This window comes from Erpetoichthys calabaricus, chromosome 9, assembly GCF_900747795.2.
Source record: "Erpetoichthys calabaricus chromosome 9, fErpCal1.3, whole genome shotgun sequence".
Lineage (NCBI taxonomy): Eukaryota > Metazoa > Chordata > Cladistia > Polypteriformes > Polypteridae > Erpetoichthys > Erpetoichthys calabaricus.
The window spans coordinates 142140831-142165586 of NC_041402.2; the positions used below are offsets into that span (position 1 = coordinate 142140831).

At 40.0% G+C, this 24756-nt stretch overlaps 1 protein-coding gene across 2 annotated transcripts in view; it reads right to left on the minus strand.

Moving 5' to 3' along the window:
- Window positions 1–24756, minus strand: part of alg9 (ALG9 alpha-1,2-mannosyltransferase) — a 204893-nt gene that overhangs the window by 59535 nt on the left and 120602 nt on the right. For both annotated transcript variants that reach the window (XM_051932271.1, XM_028810266.2), the window contains 2 exons: window positions 12583–12712; window positions 8278–8425 (listed from right to left, as the gene is read on the minus strand). In XM_051932271.1, the coding sequence (XP_051788231.1) occupies window positions 8278–8425; window positions 12583–12712 (278 nt within the window). The remainder of the gene's footprint in view (window positions 1–8277; window positions 8426–12582; window positions 12713–24756) is intronic.

Sequence of the window (24756 nt, forward strand, 5' to 3'; positions counted from 1 at the left end):
TCGCACGGGCATTAATGGAGGTCTTTGCGCGAGTTGGAATCCCTAAAGAAGTCCTTACGGACCAAGGGACGCCGTTTACCTCGGAGACGTTCAAGAAAACGGCCAAGTTACTCAAAATAAAGCACTTGAGAACCGCGGTGTATCATCCTCAAACCGATGGTTTAGTAGAGAGATTTAATCAGACTCTCAAACAGATGCTTCGCAAGGTGGTCAGCGGGGATGGGAGGAATTGGGATCAGCTCCTCCCCCTCGTACTCTTTGCCTACCGGGAAGTCCCGCAAGCCTCAACGGGGTTCTCACCCTTTGAATTGTTATATGGGCGACAACCCCGGGGCATATTGGACATTCTAAAGGAAGGTTGGGAAGGAGAGGCCCTTCCCACGACTAATATTTTGGAATATATCGCACAGTTACACGATAGATTTGCAAAGATTCGACCCATATTAAAAAGTCACATGCAAGAGGCGCAATCAGCACAGGCCCACTACTACGACCGTGGCACGACACTCCGGGAGTTCCAGCCGGGGGATCGAGTCATGGTATTGGTTCCCACCTCCCACTCTAAGCTACTTGCCCACTGGCAAGGGCCATACGAAGTTAAAGAGCGAAAGGGACTCGTCGACTATTTGGTGAAACAACCCAATCGTCGACCGAGAGAGCGGATATATCACGTGAACCTGCTGAAACCGTGGAAGGAACGGGACCCTGATCCCACCTCCGGCCAGCACCGCTCCCTTTTTGCTCAAAGTAATACCCTTAACTTCGGGTCTAATTTAAATAACCGACAGAGGCGGGAGCTAGAGATAGTTATCTCGTCCGTCCCGGAGGTGGTTGACGAAATCCCCGGAAGGACTTCTCTGGTTGCCCATGACATAGTGACTGAACCCGGGGTCATAGTCCGAGAACGCCCGTACCGTCTTCCCGAGGCAAAGAAAGCAGAAGTGGAACTGGAAATCAAGCGCATGCTGGATCTAGGAGTCATAGAGGAGAGTCATAGTCCCTGGTCCAGCCCAATTGTCTTGGTTCCTAAGCCCGACGGAAGTTGGAGGTTTTGCAATGACTTCCGTCGACTTAATCAGGTCTCACTATTTGATGCTTATCCCATGCCTCGAGTGGACGACCTCCTTGAGAGGCTTGGACAGGCAGAATACTTGACCACACTTGACATGACCAAAGGGTACTGGCAGGTTCCTTTAACGCACTCCGCAAAGGGTAAAACCGCGTTTAGCACCCCTAGTGGGCACTGGCAGTATCGTGTCCTTCCATTCGGGTTACATGGGGCTCCTGCAACTTTCCAGCGTCTGGTGGACAAAGTGCTCCGCCCCCATAACACGTATAGTGCTGCCTACCTGGATGACGTCGTCATCTATTCCAGCACCTGGAAGGAACACCTACAGCATGTTGGAGCCGTGTTACGGACATTGGGAGAAGCCGGTCTTCATATCAACCCAAAGAAATGTTTCTTTGGATTGGAGGAAGCCAAGTATTTGGGCTACCTGGTGGGTCGTGGTACAGTGAAGCCACAGTGCTCTAAAATACAAGCCATTTTGACATGGCCCCGTCCGCGAACCAAGCGGCAAGTCCAGGCATTTCTCGGATTAGCGGGGTATTACCGCCGGTTTGTACCACGTTTTTCAGAGAGAGCCGTGCCCTTGACTAATTTGACAAAGAAGAGGGCTCCTAACACTGTGGTATGGACTGATATGACTGAGGCAGCCTTCAGTGACTTAAAAAGGGCCCTGACGTCGGCACCCGTTTTAAAGGCGCCTGATTTTTCACGGCCTTTTATTCTCCAGACGGACGCTTCGGACACAGGCCTAGGAGCAGTGCTGAGCCAAAGTGTCGATGGTGCTGAACACCCCATCATGTTTCTGAGCCGGAAACTGTTAGATCGGGAGACCAGATACGCGGCAGTGGAGAGGGAGGCTCTGGCGATTAAGTGGGCGATCACACAGTTGAGATACTACCTCTTGGGTCGGGAGTTTACTCTAGTCACGGACCATGCCCCTTTACAGTGGATGGCCCTACACAAAGAGTCTAACCCGCGAGTCACGAGGTGGTTCCTCGATTTGCAACATTACAAGTTTTCGCTCATTCATCGGAAGGGTTCTCTACACGCCAATGCCGACGCTCTCTCCCGTGTTCACGACCGCTCGGTGCAGGACGCCCGACCCGACGGGTCTGGGCTAAGGGGGGGGCCCTGTCACACACGTGTGTTTAGGAGACAGCTAAAGGGCTTAAATACAGGTAGTTCCATGCCAGACCGGGGGGGGCGGAGTGCACTAATTTTCCCTCTCGATCTTTTACAGACCATTCTAGGGAAATCCCACCCAGCTCTGGGGCAGCCACTGACGTCACTTCTGGTTCCGGTCGGGATGACATCACTTCCGCTACTGGCCTTTAAAGCTGCCATCTTGCTACCTGGAAGGCAGTTCTGTTTTGGACTCGATTGAATGAACATGTCTCTGTTATTTAATAGCTTTTGCAGCCATAAACGATTAAATGGGTGGCTGCCCCAAACCTTCTCGATGTCTTTTGGTCGTTCTTCTGACAATATATATATATATATATATATATATATATATATATATATATATATATATATATATACACACTGCCTGGCCAAAAAAAAGTCGCCACCAAAAAAAAAAGGTCACACACTCTAATATTTCGTTGGACCGCCTTTAGCTTTGATTATGGCACGCATTATGTTTTCCTCTTTTGTATGTCGCTTTCGATAAAAGCATCGGGCAAGCAAATACAGTGAATCCGGAAAGTATTCACAGCGCATCACTTTTTCCACATTTTCTTATGTTACAGCCTTACTCCAAAATGGATTAAATTCATTTTTTTCCTCAGAATTCTACACACAACACCCCATAATGACAACGTGAAAAAAGTTTACTTGAGATTTTTGCAAATTTATTAAAAATAAAAAAATTGAGAAAGCACATGTACATAAGTATTCACAGCCTTTGCCATGAAGCTCAAAATTGAGCTCAGGTTCATCCTGTTTCCCCTGATCATCCTTGAGATGTTTCTGCAGCTTAATTGGAGTCCACCTGTGGTAAATTCAGTTGGTTGGACATGATTTGGAAAGGCACACACCTGTCTATATAAGGTCCCACAGTTGACAGTTCATGTCAGAGCACAAACCAAGCATGAAGTCAAAGGAATTGTCTGTAGACCTCTGAGACAGGATTGTCTCGAGGCACAAATCTGGGGAAGGTTACAGAAAAATTTCTGCTGCTTTGAAGGTCCCAATGAGCACAGTGGCCTCCATCATCCATAAGTGGAAGAAGTTCGAAACCACCAGGACTCTTCCTAGAGCTGGCCGGCCATCTAAACTGAGCGATCTGGGGAGAAGGGCCTTAGTCAGGGAGGTGACCAAGAACCCGATGGTCACTCTGTCAGAACTCCAGAGGTCTTCTGTGGAGAGAGGAGAACCTTTCAGAAGGACAACCATCTCTGCAGCAATCCACCAATCAGGCCTGTATGGTAGAGTGGCCAGACGGAAGACACTCCTTAGTAAAAGGCACATGGCAGCCCGCCTGGAGTTTGCCAAAAGGCACCTGAAGGACTCTCAGACCATGAGAAACAAAATTCTCTGGTCTGATGAGACAAAGATTGAACACTTTGGTGTGAATGCCAGGCATCACATTTGGGGGAAACCATGCACCATTCCTACAGTGAAGCATGGTGTTGGCAGCATCGTGGTGTGGGGATGTTTTTCAGCGGCAGGAACTGGGAGACTAGTCAGGATAAAGGGAAAGATGACTGCAGCAATGTACAGAGACATCCTGGAAGAAAACATGCTCCAGAGCGCTCTTGACCTCAGCCTGGGGTGACGGTTCATCTTTCAGCAGGACAACGACCCTAAGCACACAGCGAAGATATCAAAGGAGTGGCTTCAGGACAACTCTGTGAATGTCCTTGATTGTCCAGCCAGAGCCCAGACTTGAATCCGATTGAACATCTCTGGAGAGATCTTAAAATGGCTGTGCACCGACACTTCCCATCCAAGTTGATGGAGCTTGAGAGGTGCTGCAAAGAGGAATGGGCAAAACTGGCCAAGGATAAGTGTGAAAAGCTTGTGGCATCATATTCAAAAAGACTTGAGGTTGGAATTGCTGCCAAAGGTGCATCGACAAAGTATTGAGCAAAGGCTGTGAATACTTATGTACATGTGATTTCTCAGTTTTTTTATTTTTTAATAAATTTGCAAAAACCTCAAGTAAACTTTTTTCACGTTGTCATTATGGGGTGTTTTGTGCAGAATTCTGAGGAAAAAAATGAATTTAATCCATTTTGGAAAAGGCTGCAACATAACAAAATGTGGAAAAAGTGATACGCTGTGAATACTTTCCGGATGCACTGTAAATATAATTGTAAATACTGTATATACACACATATAGACACTACTAGTCAAAAGTTTTAGAATATCGCAGTTTTTCTTCAAATGTAATCACTTGAAATGCAATGAATGTCCTAAAATGGTGAAAATGTATGCAGTAAACTTCCAGAAGATTACATTTATGGTTTAGGGTGAGCAAAAATATAAAAAAGGAATTTTCAGAATATTAAAAATGGGCCTTCTACCGGGAACATCTTATAGGTTACAACCTACATATGTTCTGCAGAAATTAAAGTAAAATTAAGCCTTGCAAGTTGAAGCAAACAATTAGTACAGGTGTCCCAACTTCCTTTGATTGCTTAAAACTCTCTCTATCTTAAAGCAGTTTTTTTAATTAACTGCAATGGACACATCTGTGCAATTTTAAATGACAGTAATTTACTAGAGTTTGAGCTGTACCCATACAACTTTGTATGAGTACAATATATCTCAAACTTTGCTTTCTGAAGCAGCAAAGAGTTTAATTTACATCTGCCCATGCAAATATGCAGTTCATAACCAAGATTTACCACATGAGGCATGATTCCTTTGAATAGCATCTCTCAGCTTTAAGTAAATTTATTTATTGGGACGCATGAACCCAATTTGCAGTAAAATCTATTGTGAAGTTACAAATATCTCACTTCACAGCCACACGTATATTCAAAAACTGATGAATCTTGTAGTTTATTGCCAAAAAATAATCTAACCTGATTAATAGTGTGCCACAAAACTCTAAGTTGTGTAGCAGGTATGTGCTAAACTACCATCATAGGGCATGGGGCAAAGGTCATAAAAGAAAAATTTGTACCGGTTTAGCTCTATGAGAAGAGACAAAATGCTACTTCCAATTCTAAATCAGACAACAAAGCCACCAGTGATTGTGTGATAAAATTATCAAATATGAATGACTGTGGGGGAATAAAAGGAAAAAGGCATAGGCTTAAATAGACAGAACAAGTCATGAAGATTCAAAACTGATTAAAGCTTGCATAATGATCCAGTTGAATGTGTGGAGGCAGAAGTGTATGAATTCCACTCGTAATCAATGTACAATACCATTCCACTGTCTTTTAAAGTAATTATTTTAAAAATAAGGAAGGAATGACATTTGGTAGGGCATTGAACAATATATATATAGAGCAGACTTTTCTTTTAAGCTAGTCTAAAGAATAAACAGTAGAGCCAGTGTCACTTATCAGAAACCACTTTCAAATCTTAGCAAACAGGCTGCAGCAACAGATTCACAAAGACTTGTTTCCTGGAGTTAGCTTAAGCTGATGCGATAACAGAGCAGCACCTATTACAAAGTCTGCAAGAAATCATCAGCCTGAAACATGATTTCCTGCATTAAGGCAATATCAGTCCTCTTACAGCACAGTCTAGCATGCCATCTCTCTTTACCTTTGATCACCATCGACACTCAAAATCATCTAAAAACTACCTTGGAATTAGTGTAATTCCAATCTATAGTAGTTCCCAGTTGCAGAATATATTTTGTGGCAATGTTCAACATTTTGGGGGCAAGTTACACAGGCCACAGATTTTTTAAAAACATTTTCCTAAAGACCATTAGTACCAAAATGTTTCCTTATATTTTCTCATCTTCTAGCTTGGTTACAGGGACATACATCCTGATGCTTCAAATATTTAGTGTTGTGATAATTTATCTTATTTGTCAAGGTACCAAGAGGTTAGGAGCATGCACTGATACAGCAATTGGCTGCACCCACCACATGACAAACCAACTCAGGATCCCAGATCGGGACCCGAGTATAGCCACGCAGTGGGTGACACCTCAGCACCACACTAGTTCAGATGGAATGGAACAGCGTGAGGTTTTTTTATGATGGCTGGAGTGCCAATTCTGCCACCAACCCCCACATTTTCTCTGCAGGTTGGAGGGTCTACTTGCAGGGCTGGATGCAGATTAACGTCATACCCAGGACGGAACAATTGCAGGTTAAGGGCCTTGCTCAAGGGCCCAACGAAGTAGAGTCACTTTTGGCATTTACGGGATTTGAATTGGCAACCTTCCGATTGCCAGTGCAAATCCCTTGCCTTAGAGCCACCACTCCGCCCTTCAGAAATCTTTTTTGCTCATCCTTAAAACTTGTTTACCTCCTTGTGGACTGCAGCAAGTTCTACCCTAAAATCAAGCCACAAATCTGCAGCATTTTCAAATCTATTCAGATGCTGTGTATTTTGCAGTGAACATTGTCTTCATTGGGAAAGGCATTGCAACAAGTTGGCTTTTTTTGCACCAGACTTGCGATTTTAGAGTGGGACCTTATGTGAGGTGGCACCATGGATACCTCAATGTGAGGACGGGTAAAAGTGACATTCTAAATTTTTTTCCTGGGAAGAAAATATGAGTGAGGAATCAGGTGTCCTGGGAGAGTTCATCTAGCTAGTGTCCATCTAGTACCCAGGTCCATGTGTGTCCCGAGCTACGGTGAAATCTCACACGTTATGGGTGCTAAAGTCACTCTAAAATCTACTGATTAATTGATGTACTTAATTATTCATACGTGGCTTCCTTATGTTGAATTAGTTCTTGTACATGAATTTAAATAATTGAAAGAATGTGCATTCAATTTCTGAAATTAGTGTATACAGAAGCATGTGTATTGCAGTGTAAAATGAGTGCTATCTAACATCTTACATATTGTGTATATCTTTGCTTGTAACGTTAAAGAGTGAGGAAGCTTTATAAACCAGTTTTCTACCCCAGAGTTTCACTGATGAGGAAAGTATCACCTGGGCCAGTTTTCATAGCTTAATATTTTCCTTTCTTGTTTGTTTATTATACCCACACTGTAAAGTAGCTGAAATGGGAAGGGGGTTGTGCATGAGCTGTTTCATTTGTGACTGGCCCAGCAAGGGACAAGTAGACTTATTCTACTAGTCATTGGAATTGGATTGGATGAACAAAGGGAGCTGCCTGAACCCATTGGTCCAGAGGTATACCAAAAGAAGCTGGATCAGTAAAAGACAAGGCTCCCCCTCTCTTGCCATTACTCCATGAAGAGAAGACAACTATGTCTCAGCAACCTTGAGACAGGCAGGCTGCCTGGGCCTGTGCAGATGATGAGCTGACCAGGAAGAATTGAGTGTAATCGTAAGTTATTAGGCTACCTGAAACTTCATATCTAGCATTATCAGGTTGTACGGTTTTGGTCTGAAAATGCCACATTCTGTTTGCTTGTATGATACGCATTATAATAAAATGTATTACCTATAGTACATAAGTAAAAGTGTAGCTCTTTCTACTGCTTATTTGTTTACTCTATTAATCACCTGAGATTACAGATATAGAAAACAAGAGAGGAGAAAGTGCTGAAGTACAGTACAGAGTGGTACGTGAATGGGAGGCATGAGGCATTTTGGTAAAATTTGCATAATAAGTATAAAGGGGAAAACAGAGTCGCCTAGGATTCTATAAGACAAAACAGCATGTAAAATACTCAGTAGAACAATATACATTCTCTGTCATTTAGACTTTAGCCTGTTTAGTGGAAAGCCACTATGTGGCTAACTGGTTAAAGTATTAGCACACAAATGTCATAAGTTTCTTATATCTAGTAAGAACTAAATACACATACCAAATGCAGAAACTGAAAAAGAAAAACATTTGAATAACAGCTATCATTAATAAGTAAAAAATGAGTGGATGATAAGGTTCACTAAAGAAGGTATTTATTGAAGTAAGTAATAAACTGAAGGCATGCTTTAAAAATACTACAGAATTTTTAAGATAAAGATCATCTGTCATGATTTTAAAATGTCAATAAGCCTAGATTTAGCAGCTACATGAAAGTCAACAGTTTATAAAGCAAATTTGTAGAAAGATAATGTGCAGAAAATGAATATTCAACACTTACTTGTCAGGAAGGAGGAAGCTACTGGGAAATCGGTACCATTCTTTACCAACACATACATTAACAGGTCTTCCTTCTGGGACTGTATGGATGGTGGGATCTTTGGAAATCCGGTGGAATTCAGGATAAAGATCAAGAGGTGCATGATATCCTAAGGAAAATGACAACTTCAAAATGAGTAATTATCACTGAGAAATCACAAACAACAGTAGTATCAACATTATCCAAAGCAAAGCTATGCATGTAAAAATCAGGATCATACAGTGTACGGTGAGATGGTAACCTGTGTTAGATATGAGAAATTAAATCCAAATTCTAATATATAATGATATTTTACAAATGTTCGGAAATACTCTTGATAAGAAGTTCAATGGTCCAGAAAATTGTAATTGTGTGCTGCAGTGCATTCAGGGTAAGGTTACTTGCAATATCCTAAGTCCATCTAAGGTTACATGCAATATCCTAAGTCCATCTCTTGTTATTCTAAGTCTGCTACATTTGCCCTCCACACAGCAGCAGGAAATATAAACAGTATTCGTTTTAAAAAGTGCATGTCATCAACTCTTTAAAGAAACATTCAAGTAAACATTCCTGAACTATGTTTCAACTGAGGTCATCTTGTCAATTAGTATTATGAAGGTGACTGTTCTGAATGTACTGTAAATGGTGATGAATCTAAAGAACAAGTGTGCACTCAAGGGCTTGTAAAGAGTAATTTCCTCTTCTTTTTCCACTTGAAATTTGAGATGTTGGTACATCATTCACCATCATTCATTCAACTATAATTGAGCATGGTTGCTGATCTTGTTCTTATTACACTTCTACAGGTAACATTCGTGTATAAAAAGATGATTATAATTTTTCAAAGAAGTATCAGGCATGCTAACTGATAGTGTTCTTGACATAGTAAACTCGTCATTAGATACGGGGGTCTTCCCAGACTGTCTTAAGACTGCTGAAGTTAAACCCCTACTCAAGAAAAATAATCTTGACTCCTCTGCTTTTAAAAATTTTAGACCTATTTTTAACCTGCCTTTCTTAAGTAAAATTCTAGAGAAGGCAGTCATTATGCAGCTAAATGACCACCTCAATAAACATGCTACTCTTGATAGGTTTGAGTTGGGTTTTAGAACAAATCACAGTACAGAAACTGCACTCGTTAAAGTAGTAAATGACTTGTGGGTAAATGCAGACAGAGGCCACTTATCTGTTCTCATCCTCTTAGATCTGAGTGGCACATTTGATACCATTGATCACAATATTCTTAAAAATCGACTTAGTCAGTGGTTGGGCCTCTCTGGCAGTGTCTTAAATTGGTTTGAATCCTACCTGGCAGGTAGAAAATTCTTTGTTAGTTGTGGTAATTATACTTCAAAGACACAATATTTTATATGGTGTTCCACTAGGCTCTATCCTGGGTCCGCTGTTCTTTTCGATCTACATGCTTCCATTAGGTCAGATTATCTCGGGGCATAACACAGCACCACAGCTATGCTGATGACATGCAGCTGTATTTATCAATAGCACCTGATGACCCCGACTCTGTTCTTTTACTAACACAATGTCTTACTTGTGTTTCTGAGTGGATGAGTAGTAATTTTCTCAAGTTTATAAAGAGAAAACTGAAATTTTAGTGATTGGCAATAATGGATATAATGAGGTTATTAGAAATAAACTTGATACATTAGGATTAAAAGTCAAGACGGAGGTAAAGAATTTAGGGTTAACTGTTGACTGTGACCTGAATTTTAAATCGCATATTAATCAGATCACTAGGACAGCATTTTTTCACTTAAGAAATACAGCACAAGTTAGATCTCTTATGTCATTGAAAGATGCTGAGAAATTCGTTCACGCTTTTGTTTTCAGTCGACTAGATTACTGTAACGCACTACCCAAAGGCGACATAAATCGATTGCAACTAGTGCAGAATGTAGCTGCTAGAATCCTAACTAGGAAAAGAAAATCTGAGCACATTTCTCCAGTTTTGATGTCACTACACTGGATATTCCAAATTGTAACCTTAGATCTTCAAATGAGTGTCTGCTTAGAATTCCAAGAGCTAAACTTAAAAGAAGTGGTGAGGCGGCCTTCTGCTGTTATGCACCTAAAATCTGGAATAGCCAGCCAATAGGAATTTGTCAGACTGATACAGTGGAGCACTTTAAAAAACTGCTAAAAACACATTACTTTAACATGGCTTTCTCATAACTTCATTTTAAATTAATCATGATGCTCTGCATATTTAATTAATTATCATTACTAGTCAAGGTGGCTCCAAAATCCGTACTAACCCCTACTCTCTCTACTGTTCTTTTTCCGGTTTTCTGTGGTGGCGACCTGCGCCACCACCACCTAATCAAAGCACCACAATGTCTCTACATTGATGGATTAAAGGCCAGAAGTCCATGTGACCGTCATCATCAAGTCCTTCCATGAAAACCTTGAATACAATGAGGACTAATCATTTATGTTAGGTAGAATGCCTAGAGGGGGCTGGGCGGTCTCATGGCCTGAAGCCCCTGCAGATTTAATTTTTTCTCCAGCCGTCTGGAGTTTTTTTTTGTTTTTTCTGTCCTCCCTGACCATCGGACCTTACTTTTATTCTATGTTAGTTAGTGTTCTCTTATTTTTCTTACTTTGTCTTTTTTCTCTTTCTTCATCATGTAAAGCACTTTGAGCTACATTATTTGTATGAAAATGTGCTATATAAATAAATGGTATTGTTGTTGATATTCAAAATAATTTCTTGAGTTAATAGTGACTAAATTAGTAGTCTGAAGGTGAGCAACTGCATTAAGACCACTTGTGGTACATACTGGACTGTGAAAGGTGACATGATCATTATTGCATTCAGAAAAATAGGAAACAAATCACTGCACGGTACAGTCTTGTACTTATTCATCAATTTAGATGTGTTTTCCCTACAGATGCTACAGCATTAGGTGTGAAGTAAGTGAAATTTGGGAAGATGTAAAGGGCTAAAAGTGCAGTCAGGTATAATTAATGTAAATACCAATACTAAACTGATCAGTAAATTGAAACATTAAACTTCATTAATAATTATATTTCAAACATTTGACTTGCCCTTATCACGTTTGGTGCTCTCATTACCAATGCAAGATAATCACAAAGACACTTCAGTCATTCAAAAGAATCTGACAACATATTCCCCTGAGCGACTGGGCTACATGGCAGAATAATCCTCCTCTAATTGTCACAAGATTACGTGCCAATAAAAGTGCTTAATTTTAACTGCACATTAACAGTGTAAACTTCTATAAATATCATACTGAGCACAACTACTAAAACAACTGCACCTTCAACAACTGGCTTTAACATCCATTACTCAGACTGGATAGTTCCAATAAGCTCTCTCATTTGTTTAATAATCCTATGTAATGCCTCAGACTGGCTAAATTCTCTCCACCTATATCATAGTACACATCTTTACCAAATCATTTTCTGGTCCTGATTTTTAACTCTTAAACCAACTCATCCTAGTTCTCTTTACCATGACACAACACCCCTACATCAGTCCTCTTAACTCTGTTTTGCTTTCTCCTCCTCTCTGTGAACCTCAACACATCCACCTGATCATTTTATCTAACTTCTTCCTCATTTAGCTACATTTCCAGCCTACATTTAATTTGTTTCTCCTTTAAAGTATTTCCCCTTTTGCTCAGGTTACAGTGGCTACATAGCATCCTGTTCCAAGGCTTCATCGCTGTTTTACCCAAACCACCCCTTTAAACATACTAACCAAACAAGAAAACTCACTCATACATGTAAAGAGGAAATTTAAAAAGAAGAAATTTGAGAAGTAAAATTCAGACTTGCAACATTGGTATAAACCTTCTTTTAATTTTGTCATACATCTTATCTAAAAATAACCTAACACTAACTAGTGCTAATAAACAATATCAAAAACTTTAGTTATAATTTTTGACAAATTGTATGTAAATTTATCACTGTATAATTAACTTCTTAATTAGAAACACATTTATTTTGTATGGTTAATTATTCAATACGAAGATAGAAAATAACCAAAAAAACACAGTGGATATGAAATTCCTCATAACATAAGCAGCAGTATAATAAGATCAAATTGCACAAGCTTTACATGCTAACCCTTCTCAGGAGGTGTGCTTACTTTGTATGCACACCTCCTCTAAAAAGATTAAATGCTTCAACGATTTTACCAAAAGTCAAACAGAGAAATAAAAACCTTTTCAATAAAACAATGAATATGAAATTAATATATTGGATTTGACATTGAATAGCAAAGTGCAGTGACTGAGGCCTCACCTCTGAACAGAGCTACAGAGCGAGAGAGAGACAACAGGCAGAACAGAAGCACTGTGCCCAGGGCAAGCCAGTTTGAGGAGATTGTGTAGTGCTCTAGGCGGTACCTCTGGAACAGGAAATGGTAACATTTCTGCAAATCAGACAAAACAAGAAAAGTTATAACATGGATTTGCACTACAGAAAGAGACATTTAAATCAAAATTTCAAACATTACAATATTGCACCTATTAGACTACAGACAATTGCAAGGTGTCTGCATGCCTTTTATAAAGCCTTTCTTCAGTAGTTTTCAGCGTCACAGAAGTACACTGATCAGCCACAACATTAAAACCACCGACAGGTTAAATGAATAACACTGATTTATTTTGTTACATTGGCATATGTCAAGGTGTGGATTATATTAGGCAGCAAGTGAACAGTCAATTCTTGAAAGTGACATGTTGGAAGCAGTAATAATGGGTAAGAGTAAGGATGCGAGTGAGTTTGACAAGGGTCAAACTGTGATGGCAAAATGAGTCAGAGCAACTCTGAATTAGCAGGTCTTATAGGGTGTTCCCAGTATACAGCAGTTAGTATGTATGAAAAGATGTACAAGGAAGGACAACTGGTGACACGGTCATGTGCACCCAGGGCTCAATGATATGTGTAAGAAGCAAATGCTAGCTTGTCTGGTCTGATCCCACAGAAGTTACTGTAGCACAAGTAGTTGAAAAATGTAATGCTTGCCATAAGAGAAAGGTGTCAGGACACACAGTGCATTGTAGCTTGCTGTGCATGAGAATGCATAGCTATACAAGGGGCATGTCAGCATTAAAAGTGGACCATGGAGCAATAGAAGGCGGCAGCCTGGTCTGAGGAATCATGTTTTTTTTACGTTATGTGAATATCTGTGTACGTCATTTACCTGGGGAAGAGATAGCAGCAGGATACACTATGGGAAGAAGTTAAGCTGGCAGAAGCAGTGTGAAGCTCTGGGCAATGTTCTGCTGGAGACCTAGCGTCCTGGCATTCATGTAGATGTTACTTTGATACAGTAGCACCTACTTAAGGACTGTTGCAAATGACAAATACTGTACCTGTTCATGGCAATGGTATTCCCTAATGGTACTGGCCTCTTTCAGCAGAATATAATGCCCCGCCACACTTCAAAAGTTGTTCAGGAATGGTTAGATAAATATGACAAAGAGTTCAATATGTAACTGAGATCTAGGGAAAACGGTGGCCAAGTCAATCCCATCACGCATCTGTGGGATGTGCTGGAAGTCTAATCCATGCAGGCACAACCTTGCATCTTACAGGACTTAAATGATCTGAAGGGGGACCTACATAATATTAGACAGGTGGTTTTAATGTTGAGGCCAATTGGTGTACATGCATAATGATGCTTTCCCTTATCATGTTTGATGCTCTCATTATCAAGATCTACTGTATGTTGTTTATTTCCATTACTGTTAGCTCTTATCAACACAAAATGCATGTATTTCTTTAAGCAAACCAAAATAACTGCTCCAACCCAGAAAGATGAATTACAGAACTTCCAAAATACTTCTTACTCACAACAAATCAGCTGAAAGAGCAATTACTGAGGCCTGGATAAAGTGATCATGTGTTCTTATGAAATTTGAAGCAGGGATGCAAATATAAAAGTACATATTTACATTCCTTGCAAGTTATACTGTTTAACTATTTCTATTACTGCACTCAATTCATATGTGCATTATACCTAAGTGCAATATTTACTTATTCTATTGCATTGTACTGTATTATATTGGACTGCATTATAATTTAATTATGTCCATTATATGTGAATGCACCTTAGAATGCTGCAATTTAGTTGTACTAAGCGCAATGACAATAAAAGGAATCTGTATCTGAAATACTGTATACATTTCCCCTGATTTAGGAGCTGTTTAAAGGTAGAATAAATTTTCATCATTCCTAGTAATGATTAACCCTCACACCGCATATTTATTTGGAAAAGGCTTACACTTACTCATAGATATTTTTTGTTCTATCAGCAAAAACTACCTAGTTATTGTGCTCAAAACATTTCAAATGATTTGTTCAGGCAGTTAGTCTTCCAACTTCAAAATTTTTAGTTTTTACCTGTAAATGCCATGGCTGACTGGTCAGTATGATCTGGATAATGTAATACAGTGGAACCTCGGTTCACGACCATAATTCGTTCCAAAACTCTGGTCGTAAACCGAGTTGGTCGTGAACCGAAGCAATTTCTCCCATAGGATTGTATGTAAATACAATTAATCTGTTCCAGACCGTACGAACTGTATGTATATATATATTTTTTAGTTTTTAAGCACAAATATAGTTAATTATACCATAGAATGCACAGCGTAATGGTTAACTAAATGTAAAAACATTGAATAACACTGAGAAAACCTTGAACAACAGAGAAAACTAACACTGCAATAGTTCGCGCTATCGTGCTAGGAACCGCTCGCCAAAAACACTTTTTTAATGAGTTTTAAGCACAGGGGAAAAAATGAACATTTGAAAAATCTGTAATTTAATAAAACACCAAGAAAAGTAACATTGCAACAATGCAGGCTACGAACCGATCACTGTAAATAGAACTGAAAACAAAAACAAGCCTTCTCTACCTTATGCGTCCCTCGCTCGCTCGCTCTCTCTCGCCTGTGTGTGTGTGCGTGCGTCTCTCTTTTGTGAGCCTGGAGCGCCTGTGTGTGTGTCTCTCTAGCGCTCCTGTGTGTGTGCGCGCCTCTCTCTCCCATGCCTGTGTGTGTGTGCGTGCGTCTCTTTTGCGAGCCTGGAGTGCCTGTGTGTGTGTCTCACTAGCGCGCTCCGGGCCTCTCTCTCCCACGCCTGTGTGTGTGTTTGTGCGCGGGTCTCTCTTTTGCGAGCCTGGAACGCCTGTGTGTGTGTCTCTCTAGAGCGCTCCTATGTGTGTGCGCGCCTCTTTCGCGCGTGCTCGGCTCTCTCGGTCTCTGGCACTGCCTCTCTCTCACGCTGCCTCTGTGTGTGTATGTGTGTGTGTGTCGCACGCTCTCTCGCTCTCTCTCTCTTGCTCGCTGCACAGGAAATGCACAGGGAGAGACTGAACATGTACAAACCGAAAGGGAACCTGGCTTGTTCGTATACCGAGTGTGTGGTCGTGAACCGAGGCAAAAGTTTGGCGAACTTTTTGGTCATAAACCGAGTTGTACGTGTACCAAGACGTTCGTGAACCGAGGTTCCACTGTAATAGTTTAAGCTCTTGAGAGCTGATCATTCTTTTGATTGGTATGAGCTATAGTATTGCACTGGAGATATTACAAAACAGTTGTTAGATGGTGCCCCAGACTGTAGAGATTGAATCCCCCATTAACAAACTGGATGCATTCAGAGCTTCTAACTTGGTTTCAAGGATTAGTTAATCAGATGGAAAAATGTAAACAAGAGAAGTCAGATTTGCTGAAGGGCTGGTCAGGAATTACTTAATTTAAATACCTAGATAATGGTAGATTATTTTAAATAAAATCTTTTCCCGATCTTCAGACTATAGGGATGTATGGATTGATTCTTTTAAGCAGACTTTTATCTACATTCAAAAGGTTCTTCTCACCCCAACAAAACACAGTTTAATTTTAGTTTCTCCTGCACCACCAAAATGATTTCCTACACTGTAAAGTCATAAATTGTGTCCTGTGGAAGTCCAGCTAGATTACATGTCTCTAAGGGCTTTGTAAATTCTATAAAACCTTTACCAGAAATTGTTATCATACAGTTGAATACTTTAACAAATAAAATCCACTTTTTAAAAATATGTTTATATTCACATACACACATGTATTCACACACAGGTCAAATCCCATTAGCCTATAGCAAATACCAAAGTAACAAAATTTTCAGAATAACTAGAATAGAACTGGCCCAAACAAACTTTCATACAACATCATATTAAACGAATTTTGTTTTAACAAAATGTAAATTTCAGTATTACAAACATTTTTTTGACCAAAAATGGCTACCGAAGATGATAATGCGATGCGAAAAACAGTTCATGCCATGCCTACACTTTTCGCTGAGTCTCAAGAACTCTGTAAAAGGCTCTCTCTTTCATGTTAGACTAAAAGAAGAGGATAGTCTGTTGTGAAATGTCTGGTCTCAGGCAGTCTGGGCAAGTATAGGCGTGACTTCATACACATAGCCAAATTCTGAGCCAGTAATCCATCTAGTGTCCACATGGGTAGTTGTGTTGTGGATGGATACTGTACTGTTTTAGTTTCATAGCAGTACTCACGGTTTTCTTTGAGATGAACAAAAAAAGTGAGAAACAGAGTTAGTTTACGCTGAAAGAAAAATTAATAATCCTAACATCTCCTTTTCATTCTGTGGTCATACCTGTATTTCTGTTTAAAAAAAGTTACATCTAACGTCTTCATTTTCAACCTATATTCATATCTGTATTTCTTTTTTTTTTTTTTTAATATTTTTATTTTATTAATTTTCATTGTAATCATTCCATACAAATAGATCAATTTATAACCCAACAAAATTGAAGACAAATCAAACCCCACCCCTGAGAAGGAGAGCTTAGCTGAAGGAGAATTGCTTAGGGCTTTTTAATAAGACAACAATATACAAAAGAAAGGGAGAAATAAATATATATGTAAATAAGAGATGGAGAAGGGGATTAAATACGGTAATAGTTATTTCTCTTATTCTAAAATAATATTGATTAAATCCTGCCAGGTTTTGAAAAAATATTGTACAGATCCTCTAACTGAGAATTTGATTTTTTCCAATTTCAAATAATATAAAACATCGGTTTCCCACTGACTTATAAGAGGAGAGTTAGGATTCTTCCAATTTAACAGAATAAGTCTGCGTGCCAAAAGTGTAGTGAATGCAATCACCGTTTGCTTGTCCTTCTCCAATTCAAGTCTGTCTGGAAGAACACCGAACACAGCTGTTAATGGGTTAGGAAGGATTGTGATACCAAGGCTGTCTGAAAGGCATTTAGAAATTTTGGTCCAAAATGATGTTAGTTGGGTGCAGTCCCAGAACATGTGACCCAGTGAGGCAGGAGCTTGGTTGCAGCGTTCGCAGGTTGGATCCTGCCCTGGAAACATTTTGGACAGTTTTAAGCGAGACAGATGAGCTCGATATATAATTTTTAGTTGAATAATTCTATGCTTTGCGCATATGGAACTCGAATTAATTCTCTGCTTTGCTACCTTCCACTCCTTTTCTGATATATTGATTAAGAGATCTTCTTCCCAATGTCCTCTTGGATCTTTGAAAGGTACGGACTCTAATAAGATTTTATATAATGCGGAAATGGTGTTTAATTCCTCGAAATTGAGCAGTATTTTTTCCAGCATTGTGGAGGGTGCGAGGTGGGGGAAATCCAGTAATTTCTGTTTAACAAAATTTCTAATTTGAAGATAGTGAAAGAAATGTGTAGCTGGGAGGTTGAATTTTGAACGCAATTGTTCAAAAGATGTAAATATGTTGTCTATATAAAGATCTCTGAGCATTTTAATCCCAAAACTTTTCCAGGTATTAAAAACTGGATATACTTGCGAAGGTTGAAAGAGGTGGTTCTCTTGCAGCGGTGCCACCGATAAAAGATTTTCCATCTTATAAATGCTTTCTAATTTGGTTCCATATTCTGAGTGAGTCAAGCACAATTGGGTTATTAGTATATTTGCGATGACTTACATTTATTGGAGAGCAGAGCAGGGAGTATAAAGAAGTACTAAAGGATTTTACTTCTATTGTGGACCAAGCCTGTGTATGTTCATTTATTTGTGTCCAGGTTTTTATGGCTTGTATGTTTGCTGCCCAGCAATAAAACTGAAAATTAGGTAAAGCCATGCCACCCTCCGCCTGAGGTCTTTGTAGGGTCGCTCTTCGGATACATGGGTGTTTTGAGTTCCAAATGAATGAGGTTATTGTTCAATCTAACTGTTTAAAAAACGATTTATTGATATATATTGGAATGTTTTGAAATAAAAAGAGAAGTTTAGGAAGGATATTCATCTTAACAATGTTAATTCTTCTGGCTAGAGTGAGATGAAGTGTTGACCATCTATGCAAGTCTTGCTTAATTTTTTCCATACAGACGGCAACATTTTGTTGATAAAGAGCTTTATGTTTACTTGTGATATTTACCCCTAGGTATTTAAACTGATCTGCTATGGTAAAAGGAAGGGTGTCTAATCTAATATTATATGCTTGTGAATTCACTGGAAAGAGTATACTTTTATTCAGATTAATTCTAAGACCGGATATCTTTTGAAATTCTGTTAGTGTTGTTAAAATAGCAGGGACAGTGTTTTCTGGGTCTGACATATATAAGACCATATCATCTGCATATAGAGAAATTTTCTGTTCCAGTCCTTCTCTGATAATCTCCTTTATCTGATAAGAATTTCGGCAGTGAACCGCCAGTGGTTCAATAGCGATTGCAAACAACAGTGGCGACAAGGGACATCCTTGTCTGGTACCACGTTCTAGTTTAAAGTAGTCTGAGCAAATGTTATTAATACAAACTGAAGTTTCTGGACTGGTATACAGTAGTTTGATCCATGCACAAATATTCGGGCCAAACCCAAATTTCTCCAATGCAGTGAAAAGGTAGTTCCATTCAATCATATCAAATGCTTTTTCTGCGTCTAATGATAGTAATATCTCTGGGGTGTTTGATTTTGCTGGTGAATATATAACATTAAACAAGCGTCGGAGATTGGAAGATAGGTGTCGGCCTTTAATAAATCCTGTTTGATCCTGTGATATTACCGAGGGCAGCACTTTCTCCATCCTTCTAGCTAGAATTTTTGAGAGTATCTTAACATCATTATTCAGGAGTGAAATTGGTCTGTATGATGCACATTGTAACAAGTCCTTATTTTGTTTAGGAAAGACGGTGATTAATGCTTGTCGAAATGTTTGAGGTAGTATTTGGTTGTCTCTAGCTTCTGTAAATGTTGCCAATAAGAGGGGAGCCATATCTGTATTTCTATAAAAAAAAAGAAGTTACATCTAACGTCTCGTTTTCATATAAAACAATTTTGAGGCATTGTTTTTTTATACAGGTATTGTCAAGCTTGGGGTCACAGTGTTGCACGAGAGACAGGAAGACAAGTCCAGGTTTTCAAGGAAAATACAAGTACTTTATTACTGTATAGAGAACACAGGTACAGTCTCAAGACTTCTTTCATAATAGAAGCACTCAAACCCCACGAAATAGGCGCCTTGACATCACTAGATAATCTACTTTAGTTCCCATCTTCAGATTAGAAGATCACCAGTGGCCCGGAATCACCGCTGTGGCAGACGTGGTCTGGAGAAAACAGATCAGGAGAGTGTGAGTAGGTCAAAGCCTGGTGTTAAATGTTCTAAACTTTGTGCGACAAACATGTTACATGGTAAAGCTTGATCCTGCAGAGGACAACCAATTACTTTGCGCTTGGTTTACTGTTTACAAGATTCAGCACAGCAGCTATGGAGCTGTCATTATGCCGCTGCAGTTACAAATAATGAATCGCCAGCAACCCCGGTCACAAAAGTATATGTATACAGTTGTGCTTGAAAGTTTGTGAACCCTTTAGAATTTTCTATATTTCTGCATAAATATGACCTAAAACATCATCAGATTTTCACTCAAGTTAAGAGAAACCAGTTAAACAAATGAGACAAAAATATTATACTTGGTCATTTATTTATTAAGGAAATGATTGAATATTCCATATTTGTGAGTGGCAAAAGTATGTGAACCTTTGCTTTCAGTATCTGGTGTGACCCTCCTTTGCAGCAATAACTGCAACTAAACATTTCCAGTAACTGTTGATCAGTCCTGCACACCGGCTTGGAGGAATTTTAGCCCATTTCTCCGTACAGAACAGCTTCAACTCTGGGATTTTGGTGGGTTTCCTCACATTAACTGCTCACTTCAGGTCCTTTCACAACATTTTGATTGGATTAAGGTCAGGACTTTGACTTGGCCATTTCAAAACATTAACTTTATTCTTCTTTAACCATTCTTTGGTAGAACAACTTGTGTGCTTAGGGTCGTTGTCTTGCTGCATGACCCACCTTCTCTTGAGATGTAGTTCATGGACATATGTCCTGACATTTTCCTTTAGAATTCTCTGATATAATTCAGAATTCATTGTTCCATCAATGAAGGAAAGCCGTCCTGGCCCAGATGCAGCAAAACAGGCCCAAACCATGATACTACCACCACCATGTTTCACAGATGGGATAAGGTTCTTATGCTGGAATGCATTGTTTTCCTTTCTCCAAACATAACACTTTTCATTTAAACCAAAAAGTTCTATTTTGGTCTCATCTGTCCACAAAACATTCTTCCAATAGCCTTCTGGTTTGTCCACGTGATCTTTAGCAAACTGCAGATGAGCAGCAATGTTTTTTTTGGAGAACAGTGGCTTTCTCCTTGCAACCCTGCCATGCACACCGTTGTTGTTCAGTGTTCTCCTGATGGTGGACTCATGAACATGAAAATTAGCCAATGTGAGAGAGGCCTTCAGTTGCTTAGAAGTTACCCTGGGGTCCTTTGTGACCTCGCCGAATATTACACGCCTTGCTCTTGGAGTGATCTTTGATGGTTGACCACTCTTGGGGAGGGTAACAATGGTTTTGAATTTCCTCCATTTGTACACAATCTGTCAGACTGTAGATTGGTGGAGTCCAAACTCTTTAGAGATGGTTTTGTAACCTTTTACAGCTCGATGAGCATCAACAACTCTTTTTCTGAGGTCCACAGAAATCTCCTTTGTTCGTGCCATGATACACTTCCACAAACATGTGTTGTGAAGAGCAGACTTTGATAGCACCCTGTTCTTTAAATAACACAGGGTGCCCACTCACACTTGATTGTCATCCCATTGATTGAAAACACCTGACTCTAATTTCACCTTCAAACTAACTGCTAATCCTAGAGGTTCACATACTTGCCACTCACAAATATGTAATATTCGATCATTTTCCTCAATAAATAAATGACATGAGTCTAATAAATGAATGAAATGAGTATAATATTTTTGTCTCATTTGTTTAACTGGTCTCTCTTTATCTATTTTTAGGACTTGAGTGAAAATCTGATGATGTTTTAGGTCATATTTATGTAGAAAAAGAAAATTCTAAAGGGTTCACAAACTTTCAAGCACAACTGTACATACAATACTAAGGATTTATTACTGTTTAAAAGGTGTTTCGTTTTTCTTGATGGAGGAAGAAAGTGTGAAGAATCTGCACAGATACATCTGAAACAAAAAGACATTTCTGCTGCATCTGGAGCCATGACTTCAAAAACAGAATGAGCCAGTCCCACACTGCTGCTTCATGGCATGACCAGTATGTGCACCAAGAATAGAACTCTATGAGTGCAATGATCTAATATATTTTATTTACTTACTGCTAATTTGTGGATGTTTGTTGTATTTTGTTTGTGGTATTGATCCAGCATAACTGGCTGACTTTCCCCTAGCCCACTGGTACACTAAAAGATTATTGCACCATTATAATCCACTCAAAACTAGTTTAGTTCCTCCTTCCCAAATGACTTTATTGCATTTCACCGAGTTTGACGAATATCACAAACACTTCCATGATTTTGCCAAATTCACTGTGAAGCGAGTTCCACAATATTCACTAATCACTAGTGGTGATCATGGAGAGAATCAAATACTTTTTACACAGTGTGAGAGACAGCTGGCAGCTTATCCCAGCAAACACATCCATGCCGCTAGATGGAGTCCTCCCTGCAGCATGGTGGTGCCCCGGATTCCTGCAGGGCATCATGGGAGATGGAGTTCGACTTCATAGCACTGCTGGGTGCCGTGGATGCCATCAGGTGATGCTGCAGGGAGACGCAGGGATTTTTATTTTCCCTATAGCCCGGAAGTACTCCCAAGTCACGGAGACGGAAGAATAGAAGTACTTCCGGGCTGAAGAAAAATATGTCTTCATCTGATCCGGAAGTGCTATTGAATCACATGGAATGAAGGACAGGAGCACTTCCGGGTCAAGGACTATTTAAAGGACTGGTGCAGACCTAGCAAGCTGAGCCGGAGTTGGGTGGTAGTGTGACGGAGCAGCTGGGAGGAGAGGAGGATTTATAGTATTACTGATTATTGATTTATTTGTTTACTAGCCAACCCGCGGCGTACCATACGCCGCATAATCAGGCCGCTTTTTTAATGATTTTTAAGCACAGGGAAAAAATTAACATTTGAAAAATCCGGAGGAGAGGGGAAGGACGCCCATTACGCCCCATCCGTCATGCTAGTCTGCTGATTTCTCGTTCAGTAACCTGTGAGTAGTGATGGGCGGGGTGAAGCGTCGCGAAGCATCAACACGTTTGAAGCAATTGTGTCGGAAATCGTATCGAAGCTTCGAAGCATTTGACACTCACCTCTCTCGTGACACCTCCTAGCCATTTTCATTAACGTTACAGAAACTTATGATACACTTCAATGACGTCTGTTAAAAGTCGTATTGCTTTTATTTTTTCGTAGCTAGAGACTGACAACGAAGAGAAGGGTTCGTCATCAGCTTCTAGTGTCTGATGTCTAAAAAATATAAATATAACTAACGCCGACAGGCAGAATGCACTATACGATAGCAAGAGTTAAACAAAATAAGACGCCTCACCTCATGCATTCCCGGCTCTTTCAATTAGTATTTACTTTTGCACTGTATCATTATAATCGCACCTGTTATTAGTATTATAATTAACCCTGATCTTTTCTTGAGATCACATTTAATAGCCTTAAATGTTTTCTTTGGTCTGTCTTAATTAAAACGGAGTAGACAGAAAATAAAGGTTTATCCCTGTACTTTGCCATGATATAGGTAAGCACATTTGAGAAAGAAAATGTGAAATCCTTAAATCACAGATGTCATTATTCGATCAAGTATTAAAATCTGCAGTGCTTCGAAAGCTGGACATAGTGTCGAAACCTTAGTATCGAGCGGCCCATCACTACCTGTGAGTCACGTAGAGTTTTCATTGTTGTTTGCGATTCTGGCCGCTTTTCGCGTACTGAGTTGTTCCGGAGTCACAGTTGAGAAACAGTTTTTTAATGTCTTTTAAGCACAGGGGAAAAAATGAACATGTGGCCCGGTGCATTCTTTAACTGCCTTGTGGCGCTGTAATAGTATGGCTGCTTTGCAGTAAGGAGACAGTGGAAGATTGTGGGTTCGCTTCCCGGTTCCTCACTGTGTGGATAGCAAATTATCCGCGACAAACAAACTGTTTTACACGGTGCAAACCAATCCGCGCCGCTTTTTCAATGTTTTTTAAGCAGAGGGAAAAAAATGAACATTTGCAAAATCCGTAACGCTGCTTTCCAGCCACTTTTTGCCAGCTGTCTTTTCTGGTTTGGGCCGCTTTTGCAGTGTTACCTCTTGTGTATATTATATCTTGAAATCCTTCGAGTTGCTAATTAACCAACTAACACACACCCACTCAGCTTGTGTGAAAAAAATGCGCCCGTTCTTTCATCATTTTGTTGCAGCCTATCAAAGACTTGCTGATCATGTTTTGTAGACTCAATATATATTGGCTTTTCACTCAGCGCGAGGGCGCGCATTCATCTCGGATTATTACATCCTGCTAGACTAATCTGCTACACGGCTGCGTTTGAAAAACCGACTTATCCCGGATGAGTTTCACCGGCATTAATGATTAGGAATCTGGATGGAACAAAACCCTGCAGCCACAGGGGTTCACCAGGACCGAGTTTGGCAAACACTGCTGAACAAAGACGAAACCGACTCAGGTGAGGAGTGGGGGCGGGCAAAGTATTTGCAGCTATTGATTATTCAGTGTTGTTTGCCTGGGTGTCTGATCTGCTCAACAGGATTATAAATAAAAGGAAAACAATGTGAAGGCAATGTCACAGGTGATCCTGTGGTATAGCGGGTCCACAGCTCCCCTTCAAAAGCCCATTTTTAAATAAATAATCATCGCACTCACAGTGTAGCGAGGGGCGTGGAAATGTGGCTGAAACGGTTTCAGGGTAGACTCGTGCTTCGGGCATTTCTCCCCTGTGCAGTGTGTGAGCGAGCGAGCGAGTGAGGAGAGAGAGAGAGAGAAAGCCGGTACGTTAAGAGTGAGTGAGAGCAGGCTCGAAGGCAATGTGTTCCTGTGGTATAGCGGGTCCATAGCTCACCTTCAAAAGG